General features: G+C 43.1%; 1 protein-coding gene across 6 annotated transcripts; it reads left to right on the top strand.

The window, feature by feature from the left end:
* Positions 1-12,646: 12,646 nt before the first annotated feature.
* Positions 12,647-22,795, top strand: CCNA1 (cyclin A1). 6 transcript variants are annotated; one of them, XM_045015653.1, is made up of 9 exons: positions 12,647-12,764; positions 14,122-14,298; positions 16,915-17,158; positions 17,385-17,509; positions 18,143-18,366; positions 18,984-19,188; positions 20,066-20,179; positions 21,980-22,113; positions 22,554-22,795. In XM_045015653.1, exons 2-9 carry the CDS (start codon positions 14,146-14,148, stop codon positions 22,603-22,605), a joined length of 1,251 nt encoding a protein of 416 aa, XP_044871588.1. In that variant the 5' UTR covers positions 12,647-12,764; positions 14,122-14,145; the 3' UTR covers positions 22,606-22,795. The 6 variants fall into 6 exon arrangements, with proteins under 6 accessions (XP_044871588.1, XP_044871607.1, XP_044871596.1 ...); XM_045015672.1 differs by lacking the exon at positions 12,647-12,764 and adding an exon at positions 12,920-13,055; XM_045015661.1 differs by lacking the exon at positions 12,647-12,764 and adding an exon at positions 13,123-13,178.
* The last annotated feature ends 3,389 nt before the right edge of the window (positions 22,796-26,184 follow it).

Below are 26,184 nucleotides of genomic sequence, written 5' to 3'. Positions count from 1 at the left end.
CTTGTTGATTGGCATTAGTTATATCTATATCCTTTCCTTCTTTATTAATTAAGTCCTCTGCAAGTGTTTCCATTGTTTTGCCTGGGATTGATGTTAGCCTAACCAGCTTATAGTTACTGGGGCATCTCGTTTTTCTTTTTGAATATTGGCATGAAATTAGCACTCTCCCAGTTTTCTGTAATTTCCCCAGTATGCCAAGATTAATTAAAAATTAACATCAGCAGGTCAAAGATCTCCTCAGCCAACTCTTCTGGGTTCAAGTTGTCCAGACTTGCTGATTTAAAAATACGTTTACCCTTAGCATGGTGTCAAGTATCAGGAGTTAGCCGTGTTAGTCTGTATCCACAAAAACAACAAGGAGTCCGGTGGCACCTTAAAGACTAACAGATTTATTTGGGCATAAGCTTTTGTGGGTAAAAAAAACCTCACTTCTTCAGATGCATGGAGTGAAAGTTACAGATGCAGGCATTATATAATGACACATGCCTGCATCTGTAACTTTCACTCCATGCATATTCTGTCTGTGTTGCCTATAAAAGCAACATAGACAGAATAAGAAAAACAGAATTAAAGACCAGCACTGAGTGAGGATTAATATAAATGGCAAGTTATACTGGAGACGAGCACAACTACAAGTAATATTATGCATTAACTACCTATTTCTATAAGTGCCCATATAAAAGGTAAATAATATTGAAAATAGTTACATGCACATGCAAGGCTACCATTACTGATTGCCTAGCAACTTCATATGTACTGTAACCACCCTCAACAAATACAATTTCATATGTAATACTAGTATATTGATTAACTATATTTTACTAACCTTAACCTACCAATAACCTTATATAACAACTTATAAACGTTTATTGACTTTTATGATAACTTGATGGTAACTTATACTGAAGACAGACACAGTGACTTGTAAAGCTATTATGGTTTATAAACTACTAGTTTCACCAGCGCTGTACCCGTTCCCAGGAAGGCACAAAACATATACAGTTATTATATACTGATTAACTATTGACCACTACTATTTTTAAACAACTTAAACAATTTACTAATATAATTAAACTATAATATTAATGCAGACTTAAGATTAACTAGTTCGAGCACAACCAGACCTCTTCACTCCAAAACCTTACCCTGCGTTATTCCAAAGATACATTACCTTTAGTCGACAGTTTCCTGCACTGGCCAGGCACAGACAGTCGGTGAAGCGCAAGTGCCTTTGGTTCAGGGGGTGTGTATCTGAGCCTGACAAAGAGTGGTCTCTTTTAGGTCAACACACACACAAACACTTTCATCTTTGCACCTTTTTATACAGTATTTGCTGGCCGTGTTTCAAAACAGGTCAACCAATCAAGGTGGCCAAATGTTTCAGTGTGGTATTTGCGGTTGTCTTGATCTTATGAACTGTGCACCTGTGCTCAGCTCATCTCTTTTCTATGCAGCTAATTGTGGTCAATTTGCTAGACTCAAAAATGCTCAAGTCAGCTTAAAGAGGTATTTGGTTGCAGAGCATAGTAACCCCAAGTCTGTTTCTATCTTTACAGAGTTTCCTTTTCAGTCTATGAAATTTCCTAGATAGATTATGCTTATGCTTGCAGGATTCAACTGTACCCACTTCTTACAACTTCTGGAAGGCTGAGGCCTAACAGTACTTAGCCTGACACTACTTGACAAGACTTATGCACATTAATCACACATACGTCATAACATGCATGGTTTTTTCATGAATCAAGAGAACATAAACAAACATTTTTTATGAAAGACATTTTAACGTTATCAGTTATAATAAACAAGGGTTATGCAGACAAATAAACTGTGACCTTTGAGATCCAGTTGTGATTACATGGGGTTTTAATCTCAGCTCTGACATGCTGTGGAGAGGAATTGACACCATTTGTCACTAACAAGGCATTCAGAAACACAATAAAAATATCAAAGCATGACTAGATCACTGGTAGAGTCTCCTGGAAGTGCACCTGCAGGAGTGTTGTCGTGGTATATATCTAAAGTAAATATTTATCAGAAATGTGATTTAATTTCATACACAGGTTATTGCAGACCACTTGAAATAGCAGAAATTGGATGATCCTAACTAACTGGCAGTGAGCAAGTTTGGCTATCTGATTTATTCAGATAATCAAGGACCAAGTCAGGTAATGGAAACTGCATAATATTTTCAATTAAAGTATGTAAACACAAGTAAAAGCCAGGAAATTTGTTCTAGGGAGTCATTCAAATAACAAAATGATTGGCTAATTGAATTTAGTATTTGAATATACCCAACACTCCACAAGTTATATAATCTTGGCACATATTATAACATTGTTACAAGCAGCAATATGCTTGTAATTTTCCATTATTTTTCTTTTTTAAACTAGCATTTCTAGGGTGCCATGAGACACTTTAGGCTTCATCTGACACTTTCTGCTGGGGAAGCATAGGAGGCTGGAGGGGTTCAAATTCATGCACTCAACCTAAGGCCAGGATGCAGCACAGCTCCTCCATGGTCAATGGACTATAATCCCTCTGCTTCTGGGACCTAATCCAATGGCTCTTGAAGTTAATGGAAAGGGGCTGATCCAACTCCCAATGGGAATCTTTCCATTGACTTCAGTAAGAACTGGGTCAGGCCATATCTGAACATAGTGCTAGAGCCATTGCATCTACAGTCATGGATCTCACAGCCTCTCCTCCAGCCAACCACCAGTGTCACCCTCCACTTATGCAGGGAAGCAAGGAGGCCCCCACATGGCATAAAGGGGTGCAGTCCTCTGTGCACATTCACATAACTCTGCTGCAGGGTTACAGTGATAAAGACCCTGCATATAGAGTGGGTCAAAAAAACCCACCAACTACTGTGAAATTTTGAAACACTGTTGTTTTTGATGAAAAATCAGAACTGACAGACAACCAAAACATTTTTGATTTTTGACAACTGTTTTCTGTAGAAAATTTTATTTGCAGAAATTCAAGATGTTTGAAAATCAAAGTCTGAATCTGAAAATGGAAAACTTTCTCCAAAATATTTTTGGGTTTTTGTTTCTGTTTTCTTTTGTATTTTTTAATGTAAAATTTAAAGCAAAACTACAATCTGCTATGAAAATTTTGCTTTGTTGAAAAAGACTTTTTTTCTCCAAAAAACCCCCCTTCAGCTAAAAAAAATGAACCAGCTCTAGTAACATCCTTTTGCTTCATTCTAGCAAAAGCACTCCAGTATGCGCATAACTCTTAGCATGACTTCAATAGCACTCTTCACATGCTTAAACTCACACACGTTTGAGTGATTTCCTGGATCAGGGCCTTTGTGAGCAGCCTTTATTTACTTCTCCCACAAAACATCAGAGATATTAGATCAACAAACATTCTATTTTCAAAACCACCATGATCAAGAATTTCCTTCTGAGATTATTTATTTTTTCATAATTTTATATTGATGTTTACACATATATCACTCCCATAAAAAGCAAAATAAAAAATGTTCTGCATCATTTACTTACAAACAACAGCAGGCTAATTTCTGGCTAGAACAAACAAGTGGTGATGATAGTAATAATCTGTAAATGTTTTTTTTATAAACTAATGGAGATATCCTATCTCCTAGAACTGGAAGGGACCCTGAAAAGTCATTGAGTCCAGCCCCCTGCCTTCACTAGCAGGACCAAGTACTGATTTTGCCCCAGATCCCTAAGTGGCCCCCTCAAGGATTGAATTCACAACCCTGGGTTTAGCAGGCCAATGCTCAAACCACTGAGCTATCCCTCCCCCAATATCTTTGAAATGTCAAGATGCTGATCACCAAGTGAAAAGCTGGTCTGTGACTTGTAACCTGAGAAATAGAGCCCAATAATCAGTTTCCATAGGATTATCAAGTTGAAACATGAATTCCCTCATGAAAGATTTCAGCTGTCAGCCTCTGAGTGGAGATTAACAACAGCTGTCAAAAACAGTTGAGTAACAGATGGTATGAATTAAGGCTCTATAAAATAAGGTTCCAATTAATGAAATCATCATTTTTTGGAGGAAGAATGTTTAAACATGTGCTAAACTTTAAGCATATCCTAAAGTACTTTCCTATATCAGGCCCTACAACTGGAACTAGTGGTAGTCAGCTACCAAATTAGATCATTTCAGAAACACAAAAATGTATAATTTTAGAATTAATTAAGTAAGACACCTTTTCAATGGTCTGCCACAGTAACAGATATTTTCCTATGTCATTTTGAACATAAACAACCTATGTTTTGTACTATTAACGAACAATGTATTAAGGATAGGAATTTAAAATGCATAATTATAAAAGCTCCTGACTAGGTGATACTTTTAAAAACGATATCTCAACTCAGATGAATTATCCCTGGTTTCCTTCCGGAAACAAACTCTTCAAGGTTTGCATGAAGCTCTATGAAGAGTTGAGTTGGCCTTGGACTCTCTTTTTCCACCTCACAACTTCCACTCTCTAACAGGCTTCCTTAAAACTCTCTTCCTTCCAGTCTTCAGGGTATGGGCCCTTTTTGAGTCTTTGGGGAGCAACAAAGCAGGCCTACTCCTACCTCACATCTGCCAGAATGTTTTGGGAGCAGGTAGCCTGCACCCTTCTGCAGAAACACTGGGTAATGTTCTTTCCATCTCAATGTTGCCACTGTTGCCATTGTTACACGTTTTCCTTATGGTTGTCCATACCCCAGAACATATCTAAAATTAGATGTGGAGAGGGAGAAAGCCTATATTCCTCCTCTCACACCTAACTTTCCACATGTGGGAAGAATCAGCCAATAGCTGCCTGAAAGATGCGGGGGAGCAAACTTCTGTGCCCCTTATGAAAATAGTTACAGGTTAAGTGTGGGAAGAGCTAGGGCCTGTTGGAAGAAGGGTGATCCAAGAGATGTGGGACTTCAATGAGTTTTAAAAACTAACAAAACCCAGTTAGATTTGCTTATTATTATTCACATTATTGTAGTTCCTAGAAGACCCATCTGAGAATGGGACTTCACTACACAAGGTCCTGGACCAACATAGTAAGAAAGTCCCTACTCTGAACAGCTTACAATCAAAGTAGATAAGACAGACAAAGGGATGAGGAAGGTAATATTAATATGCCCATTTTAAACACACAGGGAGCTGAGCCACAGAGAGCTTAAGTGATTTCCCCAATGTCACACAAGAAGTTTATGACAGAGGCAGGACCGGAACACCTCTCTCCTAAGGCCTGGCCCACTGCCTTAACCATTAGTACATTTTCCTTTTGGTTTTTAGTTTCATTCTGAGGTCTGTGGTTCACAAGAACACAGAAACTCCAGACGAAACTTGTGGATGCCTAAACTGAGTGAACTAATTCCACTTACAAAATTCTCTACAATCCAGGCAAACTGCAACCAATGAGGTTTTGTACAACCTTAAAAATCAGATATCTGAGATGAGAGAGTATCAGAGGGGTAGCCGTGTTAGTCTGGATCTGTGCGCCTGACAAAGTGGATATTCACCCATGAAAGCTTATGCTCCAGTACATCTGTTAGTCTATAAGGTGCCACAGGACTCTTTGTTGCTTTGAGATGAGACAGACGTTAGATCACATATTTCATCCATTTGCCAGGGCTGTACCTCCCTTTATTACCTGCCACACATTTTCCAGTGCTTTGTGCCATCTAAGATTAAATGTCTTACTCAATGGGACCTCCAGAGTCATTCTGCAATAAGCCAACATCAGAAGATCCTGTGGCAGTCATAGAGTGGCTATGTAATAATCTAGGAATACTGATCTGTAATAATTTTATGAATACTGTAGGTGACCTATACAGCTATACAAGGTCATTGGGCTTTCCTGTATGAATGTATTGGGTTAGTGATAGTGGGCTGTTGGAAAAACAAATGGGAAGACAATGGATTTAGATAAGCAGCCTCGTGACAAACACTTGGTGGCAATTACAATGGCCCAGTTCATAGGGGTAAAGATGCCACTTCCAGGCTCCCTCCCAAGATTATACAGCTATTTATTTTGCCAATGCTGGGATCCTAGAAATCAAAGGGACACTTAATGGTTAAAAAGACTCTCAGAGGGCAAGGAGGGGGGAGAATTGTCAGTAAACTGTTCATCGGAGCACAGAGACAGGTCCTAAGGACATGTCTGACACAGTTGGGCCCTTCCCAGGATTCCAGAGGCTGGTAAGACAGACATGTATAGACAGTTTATTGTTTTAAGATATTTACTCTGAAAAGCTTTGGGTCTAAATAAACAATACTTTGCTTTAAGAAGGCTGTTTGGTCACTGGATGCCACTGGTCATAGCTCCCAGGGACAAGATAGTCACTACATGTCTACAGTACAAAATTATGTTGACCTAACTTCCATAGGCATAGAACTACTGCAGTTATTAAATCGCTGGTGTGCATGCCCAGTTAATGTTGATGGTACACATCCTCACCAGGAGCACTTGTATCGATTATACTGTCAGTGTGGGGCCTTGTGGGATGGCTCCTGAAGGCCAGTAACAGTCAATGTAAGCAAGAGTGTTTAAACTGACACTGCGTCAACCTAATTACATCAACCGTGATTTTACGCTGCTCGGGGAGGTGGAATTACTCAGTTGGCATAGAGATGCACTTACATTGGTGGGAGCCAAATTCAAGTGAAAACACTTCCACACACCTTCTGGGTGTGGTGTTCTGTCCCATCTAGTGGCACCGAGACCACTTAGAGAGAGAGAGATATAATGAGTCTGCTCTACAGCCTTAGCTAACAGCCAGTTGGCTTTTAGTTCATGTGGTAGAAGCTCATGCACTAAGCTCCCAGAGGTCCCAGGTTTGATCCTACCCACTGATGACCAGGGTCTGGTGGTGTTAAATGAAGTCAGTGTAAGGCAGCCTATGTCAACATAGCCCTATAGTGTAGAGCAGGCCTCAGGGGCTAAACCCAGTCAGTCCTGCTGAGGCAATCATGGCTAGTACTAAACATTCCACTCCCATGAAGACATAGGAGTGAAATCCTGGCCTCAATTAAGTCAGTGGGAGTTTTGCCATTGACTTCAATTGGGTCAGGCTTTCATCTTAGGACTTGAGACCTTGGAGGATCAATCTCTATAGACCTGATCCTGAAGTCACGTCTGTGTGGATCTCACTACACTATCTAGGCCTAATTATATAAAGGTCAGAAGGCATGCTGGTTCTCACTGAGCAAAGCGGGAGTCACAGTTTACTCCCATGGAAGTGAATGGCAAAAATCCCACTCACTTCAGTTGGAGGAGACTGGGGGCCATAGAATTCAAAAGACAAAACAAATACGGCAGCAGCTAAAGCAAAAAACCAAAAACCACAACAAAACAAAAACAGCAAAAACACACACACAAACTAATGAGGTGGGAAGGATGCATGAAAGAACAGAGCCTACTTCTGACTGTCCGTTTAATGACTCTCTCTTTCTGGCCCACTGGGGAAGCAGTCTACCTGAGTCCATCATTGCTGCTGCTACTCTGTGTCCTTAATCGCTATAGAGTTGCACAAGGCAGTAATTACAGAGAGAAGCCCCAAGGAGTCCACACAGGGATTCTTGAATTTCCTTTCAATCATGCAAAAGGAAGCTCGGAAAGGAAATAATTAAAGGTCCAAAGCTTGATTGATCTGTTGCTGCAATTACGTAGTAACTGGCAAAGCTCACTGATCTCCCTCAGATTCAAATCCATACTGGGTCATTTCAAACAGTTCCTAGGATACTGACGGACAGATAATCTTATTACTAGCTATTTGCAATATGTTCCAGTTACATATATACATTATCTGACTAGAAAATATATCCATACATTGATTGTATGTAAAAATATAAAGAAATCTCACTGAGAAATTAATATATTTTCAGTTATGTACATATATATGAATATGAATGATATTTCTATATAAAGGATATTCATATTAAGGGACATTATTAAGGGCCCAAGAGCAAACTATCCTATTGCGTGGGAAAGATAGGAAGTATGGCAAGAGACCACCCTGGCTTAACCATGAGATCTTCAATCATCTAAAACTCAAAAAAAGAGTCCTACAAAAAGTGGAAACTCGATCAAATTATGAAGGATGAATATAAACAAATAATACAAGCATGTAGGGACAAAATTAGAAAAGCCAAGGCACAAAACAAGATCAAACTAGCTAGGGGCATAAATGGAAACAAGAAAACATTCTACAAATACTTTAGAAGCAAGAGGAAGACCAAGGACAGAGTAGGCCTGTTACTGAATGAGAGGAGAAAGACAATAACAGAAAATGTGGAAACGTCAGACATGCTTAATGACGTCTTTCTTTTGGTTTTCATCAAGAAACTTGGTGGCGATTGGATGTCTAAGATAGTGAATGCCAGTGAAAATGAGGTAGGATCAGAGTCTAAAATAGGGAAAGAACACATCAAAAATTACTCAGACAAGTTAGATGTCTTCAAATCACCAGGGCCTGATGAAATGCATCCTAGAATACTCAAGGAGCTGACTGAGGAGATATCTGAGCCATTGGCAATTATCTTTGAAAAGTCATGGAAGATGGGAGAGATTCCAGAAGATTGGAAAAGGGCAAATATAGTGCCCATCTATAAAAAGGGAAATAAGGACAACCTGGGGAATTACAGACCAGTCAGCTTAACTTCTGTACCTGGAAAGATGATGGAGCAAATAATTAAGCAATCAATTTGCAAACACCTTTAACAGGGGTCGGCAACCTCTGGCACATGGCTCGCTAGGGTAAGCACTCTGGCGGGCCGGGCCAGTTTGTTTGCCTGCCGCGTCAGCAGGTTCGGCCGACCGTGGCTCCTACTGGCTGCGGTTCACCGTCCCAGGACAATGGGGGCTATGGGAAGTGGTGCGGGCCGCGGGATGTGCTGGCCATGGCTTCCCGCCACACCCACTAACACTATAGAGTTAGGTCAATGTGAGGCAGCTTACATTGGCCTAACTCCATAAGCGCCTACACTAAAATGTAGCTCCCACTGATGTAAATTGCCCACTACACTGACTTAATAACTACTCCGCCGCGAGATATGTAGCACTTAGGTCAATGTAGTTAGGTTGATGCAGTGTCAGTGTAGACACTTCATTGCTTACATTGACTGTTGCTGCCTTTCAAAAGCCCTCCCACAATGCCCCACACTGACAGTTAAATCAGTACAATGCTCCTGGTGAGAATCTGAACTGCTGACACAAGGAGCATAGTGTGGACATGCAAAAGGGATTTAATTACTGCTGTTGCTTTATGTCAAGGTAATTTAGGTTGACTTAATTTGGTAATGTAGATTTGCACTAAGTGTCACTGAAAGTCAATGGGACTTAGAATCCTAAATCATTTAGGTGCTTTGGAAATGTTAACATTTTACCCTTAGCTACCGAACTCCCATTCATTTCAAAATCAATTCTGAAAATATCAACCACTATATTTTAAGGTCAGGAGAGTGGTACCAACTATTTAAAATATAATTAAAAGCTGAACAGTGTTCATAATGATCCTGATACCTCAGAGTTGTAATAATGTTGTTAAAGTGTTGACTAGAGCGGGTTGAAAATTTTCTATCCACTTTTTTCCCAATGGAAAATGCCTTAAGTTTTTTTAACACAAACAAACAAAAACCTCATTCTGGTGGTGGTGGTGGGGGGGGGGGGAACACTTTCTCTCACTTCTTACTTTTTTCCCTCAGGAAAAAAGGAGCAAAATAAAGTTTAAAATGTTCCCCCATCCCACTGAAATGAAACTAAATTGCCTGACATTTTCAATAATTTGCCATTTGTTTCAAAAACTTTTATTAAAAAAATGAAATCTGTCACCAAAAATTTGTAACAAAATGACTGCTCCGGTGTTGACACATTTGGCTCAGAACCTGCAAAGACTCAAGCACATGCTTAACTTTACAGATCTATGTCATCCAATTAAAGTCAATGGAACTACTCACAGTGTGTAAAGTTAAGCACATGCTTAATCTTTACAAGACTGAGGTCTCAGTTTGCTTTTTCTCAAAGGAGAGACATTAAAAATTTGCATTAAAGGTATTTAAAGAAGCCTCTGAAGGTGGAATCTCTCCTGCTATGAAAGTCAGCATAGAACTGGTTATCTCAAGGTTCCAGATCCCATTAAAAAAAAAGAGGGGACTCACCTGCAACTCATAGTGGTCTACCTTCTTCCTCTAGCACCAGTGACATGTATTTAATCTTTCCCTCTGATTGTTACAATGTTTCCCTCATACCATCCTGTGTATCCACCTAGCCTCTCAAAAGGACATAGAGTTCAAAGGATCCATACTCACTAAAGGAAAAATAACTGCACACAGTCTATGGATCAAATATTGACTTCATGTTTCTTACTTGCAAGACAACCAGGAGCACTACATGTTAAATTCATTTTTAAAGGTAAAAGCTGAATCTATCTGAATCCCATGGATCTTTGGCCCCAAGCCTTCAAATTCTACCATCAATACAGAGAAAAATCCTAGGTGCTAACATTGCACCAAAATAAAAATTCAGAGCCTAGCACATTATGGATCATGAGCATTGCAAAAATCCAAGTGTAGCACCTGGAACCTGCTGGATCAGCCAAATTTTGGTCCCGCTCCCCTAAATTCTAATGCCACCATAGAGAAAAAGTCGAGTTGCTCCTACTGCACTAAAAATTTCAGGAACTTGACACATTCCAGGGCAGGAGTGCCCCAAAAACCCAGATGAAGAAATTGGATCCTATAAAGTCCATCCAAGTTTCGGCCCTTATCCAAATTCTATTACATTAACAGAGAATAAGTGTAGCTATTGTGATTGCACCCCAAATAAATAAATGTTTGATGCATTCTGGTACATGTAGTGCCTGGATCCAGCTGTATCTTGGCAATTTCTGGTGTCAAACTTCAAATTGTCCAATACAAATAGAAAATAAGTGGAGCAACTCCTTCTTCACTGGAAAAATCTGACTCTTATCAATACTGGTCCAATATCACTGGAAACACCTATATTCAGTACCTGGAGCCTGAGGGAATTTGCTAAATTTTAAACTCAACCCCCGCCCTCTTTCCTTCCCCCCCCCCCGGCATACTACTGTCAAAATAGAGAGAAACATGTAGTTGCTCCTAGTGAATCCTCAGCTCCAGACCTTGTTACAAAGTGATGCAGCAGCACCACAAAAACATGTATCTGGCATCCCAAACCTGAAAATGCTACCAGGTAAACAAAAAAGGGCAGCTGCTCCATTTCTACTGCAAAAATCTAGACCCTGCTTCATCTCTGCTCAGCAGTCCCACCGACAAATATCCAGCACCTGGAGCCTGCTGAATTATGCCACAAACCCCCAGATTGTACAGTCAAAATAGACAACACATGTTGCTACTCCTCTTTGACTTGAAACAGCCTGGCTCTGACACATCCCAGGGCAAAAGCAATGCAAAAATGCATATCTTGCATCTGGATTCAACATTTTTGGGGGGGCACAAATCATTTAGTTTTACTGGAGAAACAGAGACCAAGTATAATTGCTGCAAGGTCACTACAGAAATTTGATCTCTGATTCATCCTGGCACACAAAAGTTGAAAAATCCAAATATGGATTTGGATCCAGTGAGGTTTAGCCCATTTTTCGCTTATCTCCCCAACCTTCTAGATAGACAGCACGTGTAGCCATCCTTTTCCATCAGATAAATCTGTATCCAACGCATTGGAATTTTCAAAGCAATCTGGGGGATTTTTAGATTTACATCTAACATTACAATGTGGTTTAAAGTTGATGGAAGATGTGCCTAGCTCCTTAAGACACCTTTGTACATCTCCACCAAGCGGTGATAAGCTAAAACCACATATAACGTGGTCATACAGATACTAGACCAGTTGCAAAATTTAAATATTATACTATGACATTTGGATGCATCTAAAAAGTTCATGATATCAGATCTGGGTTCTTATGGCTATGCAGATGTACAATGCACAGGATACTTACTATACTGCTACATTTCACTATTGATGCTACATGTTTCTATTTAGACAATTCTGTTTAGATTTTAGCAGGGAAGTAGGTGCTGAGGTTAAAAATAAGCAGGATCCAGGTACCAGATATGTGTTTTCCAGTTCTGTTGGGTCAATAGGCATCAGGGTCTAGATCTGGGGTTGGCAACCTTTCAGAAGTGGTGTGCCAAGTCTTCATTTATTCACTCCAATTTAAGGTTTTGCATGCCAGTAATACATTTTAACATTTTATGTGGTCTCTTTCTACAAGTCTATAATATATAACGAAACTATTGTTGTATGTAAAGTAAATACGTTTTTTAAAAATGTTTAAGAAGCTTCATATAAAATTAAATTAAAATTCAGAGCCCCCCAGACCAGTGGCCAGGACCTGGGCAGCGTGAGTGCCACTGAAAATCCGCTCACCTGCCACCTTCGGCACACATACCATAGGTTGCCTACCCCGTCTAGATTTTACCAGTGATGCAGAAGACATTTACATTTGTTTCCTATTCAGATTGTATCATTTGGATTTGAGGGCCAAAGTTGCAAATTTCAACTGGATTCTGGTTTTTGTTGCGGTACTCCTGCACCGGATGCACGAAGGCCCATCATTGAGGATTTTTTTTTAAACCCACTTGCAATCCCTGGTGCCCAATGAGTGGGGCCTCGTGTGCTGCGGTTTACGGGAGGGCGCGGAAGGTGCGCGGGTCCCACGCGCCATTCGGAACGGGGGGTCCCTCTCCCATGGCTCGCACGGCTCCGGCCGGCAGCGGGTGACTGTACCTGGGGGAGCAGCGTCTCGCTGCTGGTGAGTCCCAGCAGGGGCTACTCGGCGGCGGGAGCGTGACTCGCCCCGGCCCGGGGCGCCCTGCTGGGACCCGGCCCGGCGTGGGGGTCCCGGACTCCCGCGAGCCCCGAGGCAGGGGACCCATCCTGCCCCCCGGGGCGGGGCGGACCCCCGCGGCGGGCCGGGTCTCCATGGAGATCCCCAGCCAGGGCCCCGGCTCGGCCGCCGCGGTTGCCACGGGAGCCGCCGCCGCCGCCGCCGGTCTCCGCTTCCAACGGGCCGGCGGCACCAACAGCCGCGGGCGGGTTGAAAGTAATCAGCGCCCGCGCGGGAGGGGCTGCGCCGCCGCCCCCGCCCCCGCCCCGGGACGCGGCTACATAGGCTGGGCTGGGGCAGCGGCGCGGCTCGGCGCCCTGGCCACTGGCTGCCTGGCGGGCAAGGGGCGGCGGCGGCAGCGGCAGAGGAGGCGGCGGCGGCGGCGGGGTCTCCCCGGCTGCGGGGCTGGCGTGTAATGCCGAGCGCGGCGGGGCTCCCGGGGGCACTAGTGCGTGGGGGGGCGGCTCCTCCCGCTCGGACTCCAGCGGCCGCGGGGGCTCAGTGGGCGCTTGGCCCGGGCATTGCAGCCGGGGCTGGGGGTGCAGGAGCTCCTGGGAGCTCGCGAGCCTGTAACCCTCCCGCTCTGGCCGCTGCTCGGCGAGCTCTGCCCTAGCAGTGCGCAAAGGCAAGGAGCGTCTCAGACCTGTGCATCAGAGAGCCCGGCGGGAGCCCTCTGGCCTGGGTTACTGCAGGCGCTTCCTTTCACTAGCCTCTTCCCTTGCATCCCTGACACCCTTCCCCACCCCCCTCGGAGGAGCTGGTGTCTTGCTCCGCTTCTCCGGAGCCGCAGCGCTTGTAGGGAGTTAGTGTCTTTCTAGAACTGCCTCTCCAGGGCTCCAACAGGGAAGCAGATTTTTTGGTGGGGATTGGGAGGGGGGGCATTAATGAAGGCAAACCTGTCGCACTGTGAGTTTGAAAAAAGATCTTCTGCCTATGAGTCACAGATTCTAAACTCAGAAAGGATCATTGTGATCATCTTGTCTGACTGATATAATGTAGGCCAGAGACCTCCACGAAATAATTCTTAGAGCGTATCTTTTAGAAAAACATCCGCTCTTGATTTAAACTTTGTCAGTGATGGAGAATCCCCCATGACTCTTGGTAAATTGTTCCAGTGGCTAATGACGAGACCTAGAATCCTGCCTTTAGAATGAGAAGCGGTCATGAGAGAGAGCTGTGCTCCTCCTAGGCGAGGGAAGGGGAATCTGGACTGTCTTCTCTAGAGAGAAATTGGGGTGAACTTGCCTGAGATGACTAACATGCCATTCTCTTCTCTTCTTAGCTGCCAGCTGCTGACCTTGAAACAATGCATCACAATGATAAGAGTGGGATCTCCCAAGCTGGAAGTTGGGAGATCCGCCGGGTTGCAGCTGGGCCTTATTCCAACCAAAATCCCCCACAGAGGGCTGTACTTGGGCTGCTGACTGAGAATGGGCAGTGCTTGAGGGCATGTGGTCAGGTAACTTTTGGGGGGTGAACCCCATTGCTTACTGTGGGGTTACACTGCTAAGTGGCTGGCAAATGCCTGAGGTGCCTTTTGTGCATGTGTGGATGACACTAAAGTCAGATATAGCCTGTGCAGTTGCCATGGAAGCTTTTCTTGTCTCCAAACAGATTTTGTCAAGGCCCCTTTTATTCCAGCACTGGGTTTCTTCTTGTTATGCTTCTTAACCAGAGACAATGAGGAACTATGACAGTTTTTTCCTTACCCAAATTGAATGTTTCTCTTAAACCTAGTTCATCTTTTTTTAAACCTTATGTTTGTGAACTGATATATGTAAACTATCAAGGGCATTGTGGTGAATGTTGGTAAACCTGAGTTAAAACATATGTGCAAAACAGGTATCTAAAAGTCTGACTGATCAGGACTATTTAAGTATGTAAATACCTAACCTGGCTTCATTCCCTCCTGCCCCTCCTCCAAAGTGATAAAAGCCTGATAAATGACCTGACCCTCAGCTTACACTGGAGGGACACAGTACCAACTCTGGCAATTTTATTGCAAATATCATGTTTTTTAGTGTCTTCTTTGAAGCCCTAGCTCCTGAAATCCTGTGATTACTGGAGAATCTCAGTTCTGCTATTTTTTTAAGGATAAATTTCTAGCCCACAGGGTTGCAGAAACAAGCTTGAAAATGTGGCCCAAGTGCAACTTAAAGGCTCAAACTAGAAGGCAAATAAAAAGAGCCCGGCATTTATTACCTCTTGACTTTTCTAAGGTTATTTCATGATTCTTTTTTGAATTCTTGGGGCTGACAGTACTAGATTTGCAATATAGAATTTGGCTAAATCACATGATTTCCTTTTCTCTCAATATTTCATCCAGCTCACACGTGGGATTTAAAAGGGTAGAGCTTCAATCCCTGTTCAGTTAGCAGAGCTTTTTGAGGAGGTCGTGGCTAGCTAGTATTCTACAGTGTGGCCCTACTGACCATTTCTCCTCTGCTCTAACTTGGAGCCCAGCTTTAAGTAATGTTTCTGGAAGGGGCGGGACTGTTAAGTGGCTTCTCTATACCCCTAGCCTATGGAATGTAGAGCTCAGTGGAAATGTATATGCCTCTTAACTGCCAACTACTGCTCAAAGGTTCCGTGGCTTGGTACATGGCTCCTGCTGTGTTGATATGGTGGCAATCATTCAGAGAGCAAGCATTACTTTTGGGATAGTCTTTTTTTCCTCAGTTTCCCTCATGCTTCAGAATAAATTTAGGTGCCAGAGCCACTATGCAGATTTTAATCTGGTTAGCATGACTCTCTAGTACTCATTCCAGTCTGACACAGTAGATCCTTGCATGTATCGTAGTTGCTACTCCTGTGCAAACCTCTTGAGGAAAACAGTCCAGTGGGATTAGAGTAATAACAGATTACCATTTAAAGGTGGTAATCCTTAGAGTACATCTGGTATTGTACAATAAAAACAGACACCCTCCCTTTTCCCCCCACTGTCTTCAAATCTGTGTGTATAAAACCAGGCTCCTAAATAAAGGAACCTGGCTACAGAAGTTTGGCATACCCACAAATCCCACTGAAGTCAAATGGGAGTTGTAGGGGCTCACCATCTCTGAAAAGTTCGTATTTGAGTCACTGCAACTGCGGCTCTTTTTTGACATGGTGGGATTTGAGATTGCTCAACTTTCTGAAAATTGGCCCTATTTATTTCAGAGCCTGACTTTGGCCAAAGCTTTTTCAAACCTCAGTGCCTAATGTATTGCTCAAAGACATGACTTATGATGCACTTAATACAGCGTATGCTCATTGGGGGCTGCAAGCTTTTACCTCATGTTCATGGGATGAACAGACAAACTACTTGCCCAGTTCAAAACCTTCACTATAGACATGGACTAAACTGTAATCTACTTGTGCACTTCACTGACATACTCACTAGAATTACAAGAGACTTCTGCTAGCTTTCATCTACAGGCTTGACTATTGGCGGTGCAGGAAGACTGATATGACCCTTATAAAAGGCTTTTATTAGCTTTTCAATACAAAACCCAGTTTTTTTCTGAAAACGATACTCTTAAAATTACCTCTTGCAACATGAGGCTTTGCATTAGTATACATATGCAAAAACCATTTTAACAACCTTAATATCAAATTATAAAAGACTGCTTTAAACTCTTAATGCATTTCTTGTTTTCATCAGCAAGCTAAGGTAACAAGTGTTGGGCTGCATTTAATGTTGGTAGTTCTCAGCATGAATAAATTGAACTGTAGCTCAGAGCTTCTAATTACAGTTGGCATTTCAGCAGAATTGCTCAGGCTGGCTATCTTGCAGATGAATGTTTGACACTAGCAATATAAGATTATTCAAGACTGAACCTGGCTTATTAAACTGGAAGATAGATAATTCTCCATGTAGCACAGATGTCCATCATTACAGCAAGATGGCAGTAAGCAGAATTTCCTAAATGCCAGTTATAATGGCAAGCTTTGTTTCCACTAATGTTCAGTTTATTGATGCAAGTGCTTGCAGTCTGCAGTGCTAAGGAAAATGGGTGGTTTTCCTCTAAAAATATGAATTGCACTGTTTGTACGTAAATCTCTTCCTACAGGTTTAATCTGTACTTTATTTCAGGGTACCACAATAGTCAGACGCTTCTCTGGCTCTGAAAATGCTTTCCCTCCATCTGGAAAGAATATATTGCCCAGCTGTATGGTCAATGTAACATCCAAGCAAGGGTTTTCTATATATGTAGATGAACCAGAGCAGAAAGACAGATGCAGCTGCACAGTTGTAGAAGAGGTGGAATCCAGCCTGTGTGAAGTGGATACTAGCACAATGAAGCCCAATATTCATCTGCTGTTGGATTTGAGTACAGGTAACTGTCAGTGCTCAAAACCTTGCTTGTAACATTAATCTCATACATGAAGTGGCTGTGTTTTTAATAAAAGTAAACTTGTCTAAATTATCTGTAGATTACTTGTTCATATAAATGTGATTGAAACTTGTACTGCCAGAAAATCGGCAGGATAAATTGAAAGGAAAAATGTCCCATCTAAATGTCTTGTTGGATGCCTTGTGTAATAAGAATCCTGATTGTGCAGGTTCTCCTATGTTGGTGGATACATCATTGCAGTCACAACATGAAGTTTATGTGGATAACATCGTGGATGTAATGAATGTGGGAGACTATGCAGAAGACATTCATCAGTACCTTAGAGAAGCTGAAGTGAGTGGCTTTCACAAGCCTATGTCAGTGTTTCCTTGTACTGGCAACACTTGCCTCTTAGATGTAGATTGCCACTCTTAAAGTATTGCTGCATGACACAACTTTCAGATTCTCAGGTTGTCATTTAGCATCTGTTTCTGCCTGCATTCTCTTTAACAAAGCTTTCTCAGTAAGCTCCTTGTGTTGCTGGCCAAGGTCCGAGACAGCTTTGACTCTAGCTCCTCTCTTAGATGGAATGTGTGAGCTTTGCCAAGGTGAAGAGACTTTCAACAGCTCTTGAGAACCTATTTATCAGGTTGAGAGTAAGAGAATATGGCAAATAAGGCTGTAGCAATCTGAGGAGGTGATGGTTACCTGTGGCTCCTACCCACACCAGAGTAGTGTTCCCCTCCAAAGTGTCTCTTATACACTAGCTTTTACACTGTGCTAGATCTTCCTCAATTACAGTTACCAAACTTCAGCAACAAAAGTTAATCATGAATTCAGAACAGCTCTCCACTCACTGATAGTGGGAATCCGTAATGGTCTTAATATATCGACCATCAGTGAGAATAATTGCTTACACCATTGATATGGCAAAGGTGGTTGTTCTTATAATGTCCTAATTGCTGAACCTCCAATCTTTCCAAACAGGTAAGATACAGGCCAAAACCATATTACATGCGAAAGCAGCCAGACATCACCTCAGGGATGCGTGCAATCTTGGTGGACTGGCTGGTGGAAGTTGGGCAAGAATACAAACTTCGTACTGAAACACTGTACCTAGCTGTCAACTTTCTGGACAGGTTTCTCTCCTGTATGTCTGTCCTCAGAGGGAAGCTGCAGCTTGTGGGAACAGCAGCAATCCTTCTGGCTGCGTAAGTGTTCTTTATGTTGCCTACAGAAGTCTTGACAGACAAACTTCTTGTGGGGAAAAGACCTCTTCCTCTCATTTAGAGGTTGAAACTAAAATCTGTTCTGAAGAGTTGTGCTGGTTCTGACAACACAAACCTTGTTGTGGTAAGAATTTTGTTTTCAAACTAACGTGCTATCATTCTACTTAATTCACAAACTCCTCTTACTGATTTTGAACATGGACTAAACCAAAACTTATTTTGTCTGGAGCATATTGTATCACTCGGACTTTTGCTTAAAGCTCAGGCTTCTTAACTTCAATGTGAATTCTGTTTAAAAAATGCTACAACATGGCATCTTGCATAATCTGGTTCTTAAGGAGGCAGTCTAATGTCTGTAAATGCTGCCCTGTTGTATAGTCAATCTAAAAAGGACTTGTAGGCAAGAGTTGAATGTATTAAGCTTGTCAAAAGGTACCATGTGTGTTACAGGATATGCCTAGGTGGGGGTTGAAGTCTGTGAATCTTCTTGGATGAAGGTGGACCCATATGCTCATCCTAGCACTGACTCCTACAAGCCTTTCTTTTTGATCTGAAACTTCCAACTTTATAGACTTAATGGACTTTGCACTCCTTTTTAGGAAATATGAAGAGATCTACCCTCCAGAGATAGAGGAGTTTGTGTATATAACCGATGATACTTACACAAAGAGACAGCTATTAAGAATGGAACACCTGCTCCTGAAAGTACTGGCTTTTGACTTGACAGTACCAACTATCAACCAGTTTCTCCTTCAGTATTTACAGAGACATGGAGTCTGCGTCAGGACAGAGAACTTTGCAAGGGTATGTGTTACACTCCTTTAAGGGCTGTGGGAGGGCAGCAATTGCTAAAGCAGGAACATGTAGGGGGTAGAGGCATGGGAACTTTCAGACTTTGTTTACTCTGAGGAGCATCTTCTTGATTGGAAAACACCTACCATAGGGAAAATGCTGAGGGTGCTTGCCTGTCAAACATGACTAACACCCCCGATAATCCAATACCCTAACTGGAGATTGCATAAAGTGCAGGCCTGGTAACAGTACACAGCACAGGAATTAAACTTAAACCTAATAGCAAAATCTGTTGCACTTCTTGCTTTCCAAAACCTACAGCTTTACGCTGTCCCTCTGTATTGATAGTACATGTATAGTGGTAGAGCCCAGAGGCCCCAACAAAGATCAGGACCATGCCATGCTAACCACTGACTGTACCAATATAATATAGCTCTACAGGACAAACTTTCACTGTCAATTTAAAGGACAAAGGGTAAAAGAAAGCAAGTCTTGTTCCCACTGGCTCAGATGGGGAGCTGAGATGCACAAACTAACTTGCCTCGGGCCATATAAGAAGCCTGTGATAGAGCTGAAAACCAACCCAGGCCTCCTGAGTCCCAGTCCAGTGCCTTGACCACAAGACTGCCCAGCTGTCACTCAACTAACTGGTATCTGTGTCTAAAAGGTGACTTCTGGCCCCATTGAAGATCATTGTAGAACTCCTGTTGACTCCAGTGAGGGCAGGATTTCACCCTAACTTTCTAAACAGAGTATATAAATGATCCACTGTTCTCCAAAACTGTGTGCTGGAAAGATAACCAATGCTTGTTTAGAGCACACTGAATTGATCCCACTGTATATGCAGGGGTCTATTTGAAAGTAACTTTTGCAAACTTCTTGTGCCTAGTATGTAGCAGAGTTGAGTCTTCTGGAAGCTGATCCATTTCTGAAGTACCTTCCTTCGCAAACTGCTGCAGCAGCTTACTGTCTAGCAAATTACACTGTGAACAGGCATTTGTGGGTAAGTTCTTAATTCTCTGAGGTGCTGTGGAAAAGGGGGTTTCTTAAATCTACAGGTTCAGACTTGAGTGGAAAGAATCTCCACTCCAGATAGTATGAACTAGCAGATCTCTTGGGAGGGTTCTAGTTCAACCAAACAGGCTTTTTTCCACTGGCACACAGTTAATATCTATCTCAGAGGTGGGCAAACTATGGCCCGCAGGCCACATCCAGCCCATGGGACCTTCCTGCCCGGCCCCTGAGCTCCTGTCTGGGCAGCTAGCCCCCAGCCCCTCCCTTGCTGTCCTCCCCCTTCCCCTCCCCCGCAGCCATGCTGCCATGTGGGCAGCACTCTGGGGTGGGGCTGCGTGCTCATGCCAGGCAGTGCGGCAGTGTGTTTGGCTCCAGCTGGGAGGCGTGGCTTCAGACATGCTGCTCTGAGCAGCATGGTAAGGGGGCTGGGGTTGGGGGGCTGGATATGGGGCAGGGAGCCCTGGGGGGGCAGTCAGGGGGCTGTTGGATGGGGCATGGAACAGGGGGGATTGGATAGGGGGTGGGGTCCTGGGGGGCGTGTCAGGAGGCAAGGGTGTGGATAGGGGTTGGAGCAGTGAGGGGACAGGGGTCCTGGGGGGTAGCTAGGGGCAGGGGTCCCAGGATGGCATGGTCAGGGGACAAGGAGCTGGGGGGTTGGATGGAGGTATTCTGAGGGTGGCAGTCGGGGTGGAAAGTGGGAGTGGGTGGATAGGGGGTGAGGGCCAGGCTGTTTGGGGGGCACAGCCTTCCCTACCTGGCCCTCCATACAGTTTCGCACCCTGATGTGGCCCTCAGGCCAAAAAGTTTGCTCACTCCTGATCTAGCTAGTTGAAGACTTGCTCCTCTCTTCCATCTAGAACAGGGGTCGGCAACCGGTGGCTCGCGGCTCGCCAGGGTAAGCACCCTGGCGGGCCGGCCCGGTTTGTTTATCTGCCGCGTCGGCAAGTTCGGCCGATCGCGGCTCCCACTGGCCGCGGTTCGCGGTCCCAGGCCAATGCGGGAGGCAGGAAGCGGCGCGAGCCGAGGGATGTTCTGGCCGCGGCTTCCTGCCTCCCGCATTGGCCTGGGACCACGAACCGCGGCCAGTGGGAGCCGCGATCGGCCGAACTTGCCGACGCGGCAGATAAACAAACCGGGCCGGCCCGCCAGGGTGCTTACCCTGGCGAGCCGCGAGCCACCGGTTGCCGACCCCTGATCTAGAACTTCTGCACAGGCAGGAACAATACTTTGGTCACTGGCTGAGACTAACCTGTTATGGTACACAGTCCTAATGAGACTCATCATATAATTAAGCATCTTGTCAATGTATTGACGCCACCCTATAAAAAACTGATAAAACTGGGCTCTATGCAACTCTTTGTTATGGGGGGAGAAGAATCTTAGTGCACATGGTTTTATCCAAATACCAGTCTTATTGGTATTTGCCTATGTGCTGTAGGAATCATTTCATTTGGTGGTAATGGTAGGGGACACTGGTCAGAACTGGTGAAAGAAACCAGCAAGTATTCTGTCTGCATCAGAAGGAGCTTCTTGTCAGCCTTCTCTGCTATAGTAAAGACCTAAAGTGGACATTGATGCTAGGATGCATCTGGGGTATTGAAAGGGCTCACGTCCTCTATGGTGATTGCTATGGGATCTCACTTCAGCAGCAAAATAGATGCATCTGTCCACCTCAGTATTCAGCAGAAATGTGACTTGCTTCTTGACAGAGGGCCTCTACCAAAATCTGGAAGACACAGTACCTAGCCACATGCAATAATGTACAGTAATTCTTTTCTCTACTGATCAGCCAGAAACACTTGCTGCATTCACTGGGTATTCGCTAAGCGAGATAGTGCCTTGTCTGAGTGATCTACATAAAACATGCCTTGATGCTTCTCATCGACCACAGCAAGCAATTAGAGAGAAATACAAGCTGTCAAAGTAAGTTCTTAAGACACTAAATGCCTTCTGTTTGGCTCCAAACAGCAGGGCTTAAAATTGGCCAAATTTCCTCAACTGATGCAAATCATGCTGTTCTAATCAATGGAGCTATGCTATGGGAGGTCCTATGTGCAAGCTATTTAATCAAAAGTTTCTACATAACTGGTAGTCCTATCTAGTAGCTCCCCTAACAAGGTAGTGGCTGATGCTAACTACACACATCTTGAAGGTTGAGGTGATCTTAATAGTAAGAACTGTTCTTCTTATAAGAGCAATCTTTTATAATCTAGGCATAGCAATAACTCTGTTTCAGACTTGCATGATGCTGAAGCACTCAGCAGCTGAAACCCTGATCATTCTTGTACCTCAAGTAGGGTTTCCTACTAACAAGATGTCAGTTAAATAACTTGTAACTAACTAGCTGCTGGTTTCTATTGCAGGTACATGCATGTATCCTTTATGGAGCCACCAGCAGTTCTTCCTCTGCAATAAATGCCAGTGAACCAACACACTGACAAAAAATCAAAGCACTTGCCTCCTGATCAACAGAGTTGGTCTTACATTTTTATAGGGCACTGCAGGTCATGTGTCAGTAACCATGATGCTTATTGTTTTAGCTGATGTTTTTAAATATGATTTTTTACAAGGACTCTAGACTAGTTTTAATGTAAACTAAAAGCACTTTTAATAAATCTTGCCTTATGAATGTCTCTAACTTCACTAGTCTAAGCCTCAACTTACTAAGAATTGTGGTGGAGTCTCCATCTTTGGCACCTCTCTGAATCAATATTGGGTGAGTTTGTTTGAACAGGAGCATCTTAGGGGGAAAAAAGCTCAGAAATCCTATGGCCTATGTTCGACAGGAGGTCAGACTGGATGATCATAATAGTCCTTCTGGCCTTATAACCTATAAATCTTATCTAGATCCCAAAATGGGTTATGAATCAAGAGGAGAAACTGTATTGACTCTTACCATAAATTAATATAATTGACTGCAAGATCTCCAGGGCAGCTATCTGTCATTTGAGTCTTGTTTCAAGCAGGAAGGATAGCAAAGGCAACACATGAGATCACCTAACTATGAAAGTTGGCTATTGCACAAATCCTCTTGAATATAATTCCTTTCACGTGCTGCACCATCAAACCATCAGTGGGTGGCTAGCTTCTTTTAGGTGAGATCACAGCAGAAGTGGTCTTAAGGGAATTGGAGAAAGCCATATGGCTAAGTTCAGGGTTCCCAGGTAGAATGTGTAGGCATATATTGGGGAGGCAAACATGCAATCCTTGAATACTTAATTGGCAGGGGAAAGAAAGGGTAAGAGTGAGTTGAGTCCACAGCAGATGAGTAGTGAGGGGCAGAATTGTGGGGACTTCATAAGCAAAGATGAAACTTGATGCTATGGCGTAGGGAAAAGAGGCAATGCAGAGAATTGAAGGGGAAGAGATGTGATATTCTTGGGCCCCTTAGATGTGCCTAAAGTTAAGGGACATGTAGATGTTTGAGGCCAAAGAAGTGGACACTGCAGTCATTAAAATGCAAGATAAGGGCTAGGAGTGCTAGCTCTGTAGAAAGAAAGTCTAACTCTCTTCTGGGAGCTGCAGCAGGGTTTGGACACTACATTGGGGGAAATGACACAGGAGAGAGAAGTCAAAGATGTCACTCCCTCCCCAGCTGTGCACCTGAATGACAGGAATGGCTTGTTAATAGTGACAGAACTTGAGCAGAAAGAGGAGTTGAGGTTTTGGCCATATTAAGCTCTTAAAGTGGTGTGGAGATGTTTATTTCAGCCTGTGTGACTAGACTGAAGTCAGGAGTGGAGAGGTTGGTGGGAAAAATATTTGAATCTGTGTAGCTGATGAGAGGATTAACTTGTGTGCACGCACAACAGGCAAATTGTTTACCTGGTCTTTCTCAAGAAACAGACAAGGACAGCCTTAAAGGATAAGACTTCAGTGGAGAGCAGATTAAAGCAGCAGTGAAGATGAATTTGGGGCAGGCAGTGCAGGGTACCTGAGATTGGATCTTAAAGCAGTAGAACCCATGGTGAAAGCAGAGTAGAGGTTGCAGAAAACCAACCAGAAAGAATCCAAGATGAAGTTAGAGGACATTACATACTGTGGCCTTGGGTACTTTTATGCTATAGAAATTAGAGGATCTCTATATCCCAGTGTAGGATTCTTAAATACTGCACTCATTCTAATACACTGATCTCTCAATATGCCACCCACCAGGATTCCCCTTCACTTAAGACTAGGCTGTCAGGGAAACAGCCTTAAATTCTTCCATACTTGATTTCATCCAACTTTTAACATTCCCATCTTACCCTTGTAATCTAAACTCTGCTTCTTAGGGTTCATAATGTTAGGTAAAAAAGCAAGTCCTTACTCACCTCTCCAGCACCTGAGTTCGTGCGGAGTTGGTATGGGGCTCACAAATCTGTCAGAGACCAGACAACACTTTGTTGATCAATGGGCTCACACTATCCTTAGCTTAAAAGCCTTCGGAGTAAGTGTGGCAAGTTTATTAGGGGTGAGCATCAATATTTATACACAGAAGTAAACAAAGTGATTAACAGATCATAATGGTCATGCATAATCAATCAAGATTCTACAGGATAAAACAGGTTAAAATGTAAATTAGAAAAGACAAAAGGGGGAGATGGCTACTTAAGGGGAGAGGGGTGTCATGAGTAGTTCGCAGGTCAGAGCTTTGATTAAAAGTTTCAGATAGAGACATCAAGTCTGGGTTAAGTTTAAACTCATAAAAAGTTCAGACTCAACAATAACACCACAAAAGACTCATTGGGGAACGAGCCCTTGTGATCTTCCCTTACCCAAGCTGCAGCTTTTCAAAGAAAGCTTGAAACAAATCTGACTTCCCCCCCACTACCCCGTTGGCCTAAAGTCCTTCCAGTCTGCTACTATGTTATCAGTTACAATGTGCTCAGATTGTATGTAAATACTGCAGTCCTATCAGGCCTTGGACTACTACCTCATCTAATCTGAAAAGATGCTTTGGTATCTATCTGCCTCTTTTTGCCACAGGACATTTCACATGTCTTCCCTAAGAGACTTTCCCCTTGCTTCCAATGCATCTTGCAAACTGCTTCTTTAGAAGTAAAAATTTGAGTGTGCATTTGAACAGCCGACACTATCTGCTGCCATCTGTCTCGATCCCTTGTGTTTTTGTCGTTAATGGTGTCTAAAACACCATCTGATTTAGTGGCTATAGGTTGTCATTAACATCCTGTCTAATCCCTTCTTGAGATGACTAAAACGCAATACAGGGAGATCCCCTGCTGACCTGCACTCTCCCAGGACCTAAACATACTGGCCTTGTTTTCAGCCCTCAGTGGCATGTTGACTCAGGGAGAACCCTCTGTCTGTATCAATCCAGAGTGGATAAACTTAGAGTAGAATTTATTGAGCCACTAGAGCAAGTGCTCTATTAAAGTAAAACATTGATTAAGATAGCACCCTAGATGGAAAGTGGCACTTGCAAAAATGAAATCTAGTTTATGGGTTACTTAGATTTAGTAAATGGTCTAATGTGAGGGTGTGACTTTGTTTTTCTTAACTCATTATATTAAAGTGAGGTGCAGAAATAGACCAACCTTGGTTATTTAAGAGAACCTTTATTTAGCAGTTTCTGGGCACTTCTCTTACAGATCAGATCTTTTATCCCTGGTTCCAATGGACAGTAACTCCTCACTTAACAGTGTAGTTATGATCTTGAAAAATGCAACTTTAAGTGAAATGATGTTAAGCAAACCAATTTCCCCAGAAGAATTAATGTAAATGAGGGGGTTAGGTTCCAGGGAAACTTTTTTCACCAGACAGATATATATATATTACACACACACACAGTATAAGTTTTAAACAAACAATTTTGTGAAGCTTGGTTGAGGTAGAGGAGTCAGAGGGTGGGATATTTCCCAGGGACTGCCTTACTGCTAAATGAACTAGCAATTGACTGAGCCCTCAAGGGTTAACTCTCAATACTCTACAAGGCAGTAGGAAAGGAGGGAGGGCAGACAGACACACACACACCCTGTGTGTGAGAGAAAAAAA

This window comes from Mauremys mutica, chromosome 1 (assembly GCF_020497125.1).
Source record: "Mauremys mutica isolate MM-2020 ecotype Southern chromosome 1, ASM2049712v1, whole genome shotgun sequence".
NCBI lineage: Eukaryota > Metazoa > Chordata > Testudines > Geoemydidae > Mauremys > Mauremys mutica.
The sequence above is the reverse complement of the archived record's forward strand: the minus strand, read 5'-3'. Positions and strand labels throughout refer to the sequence as shown.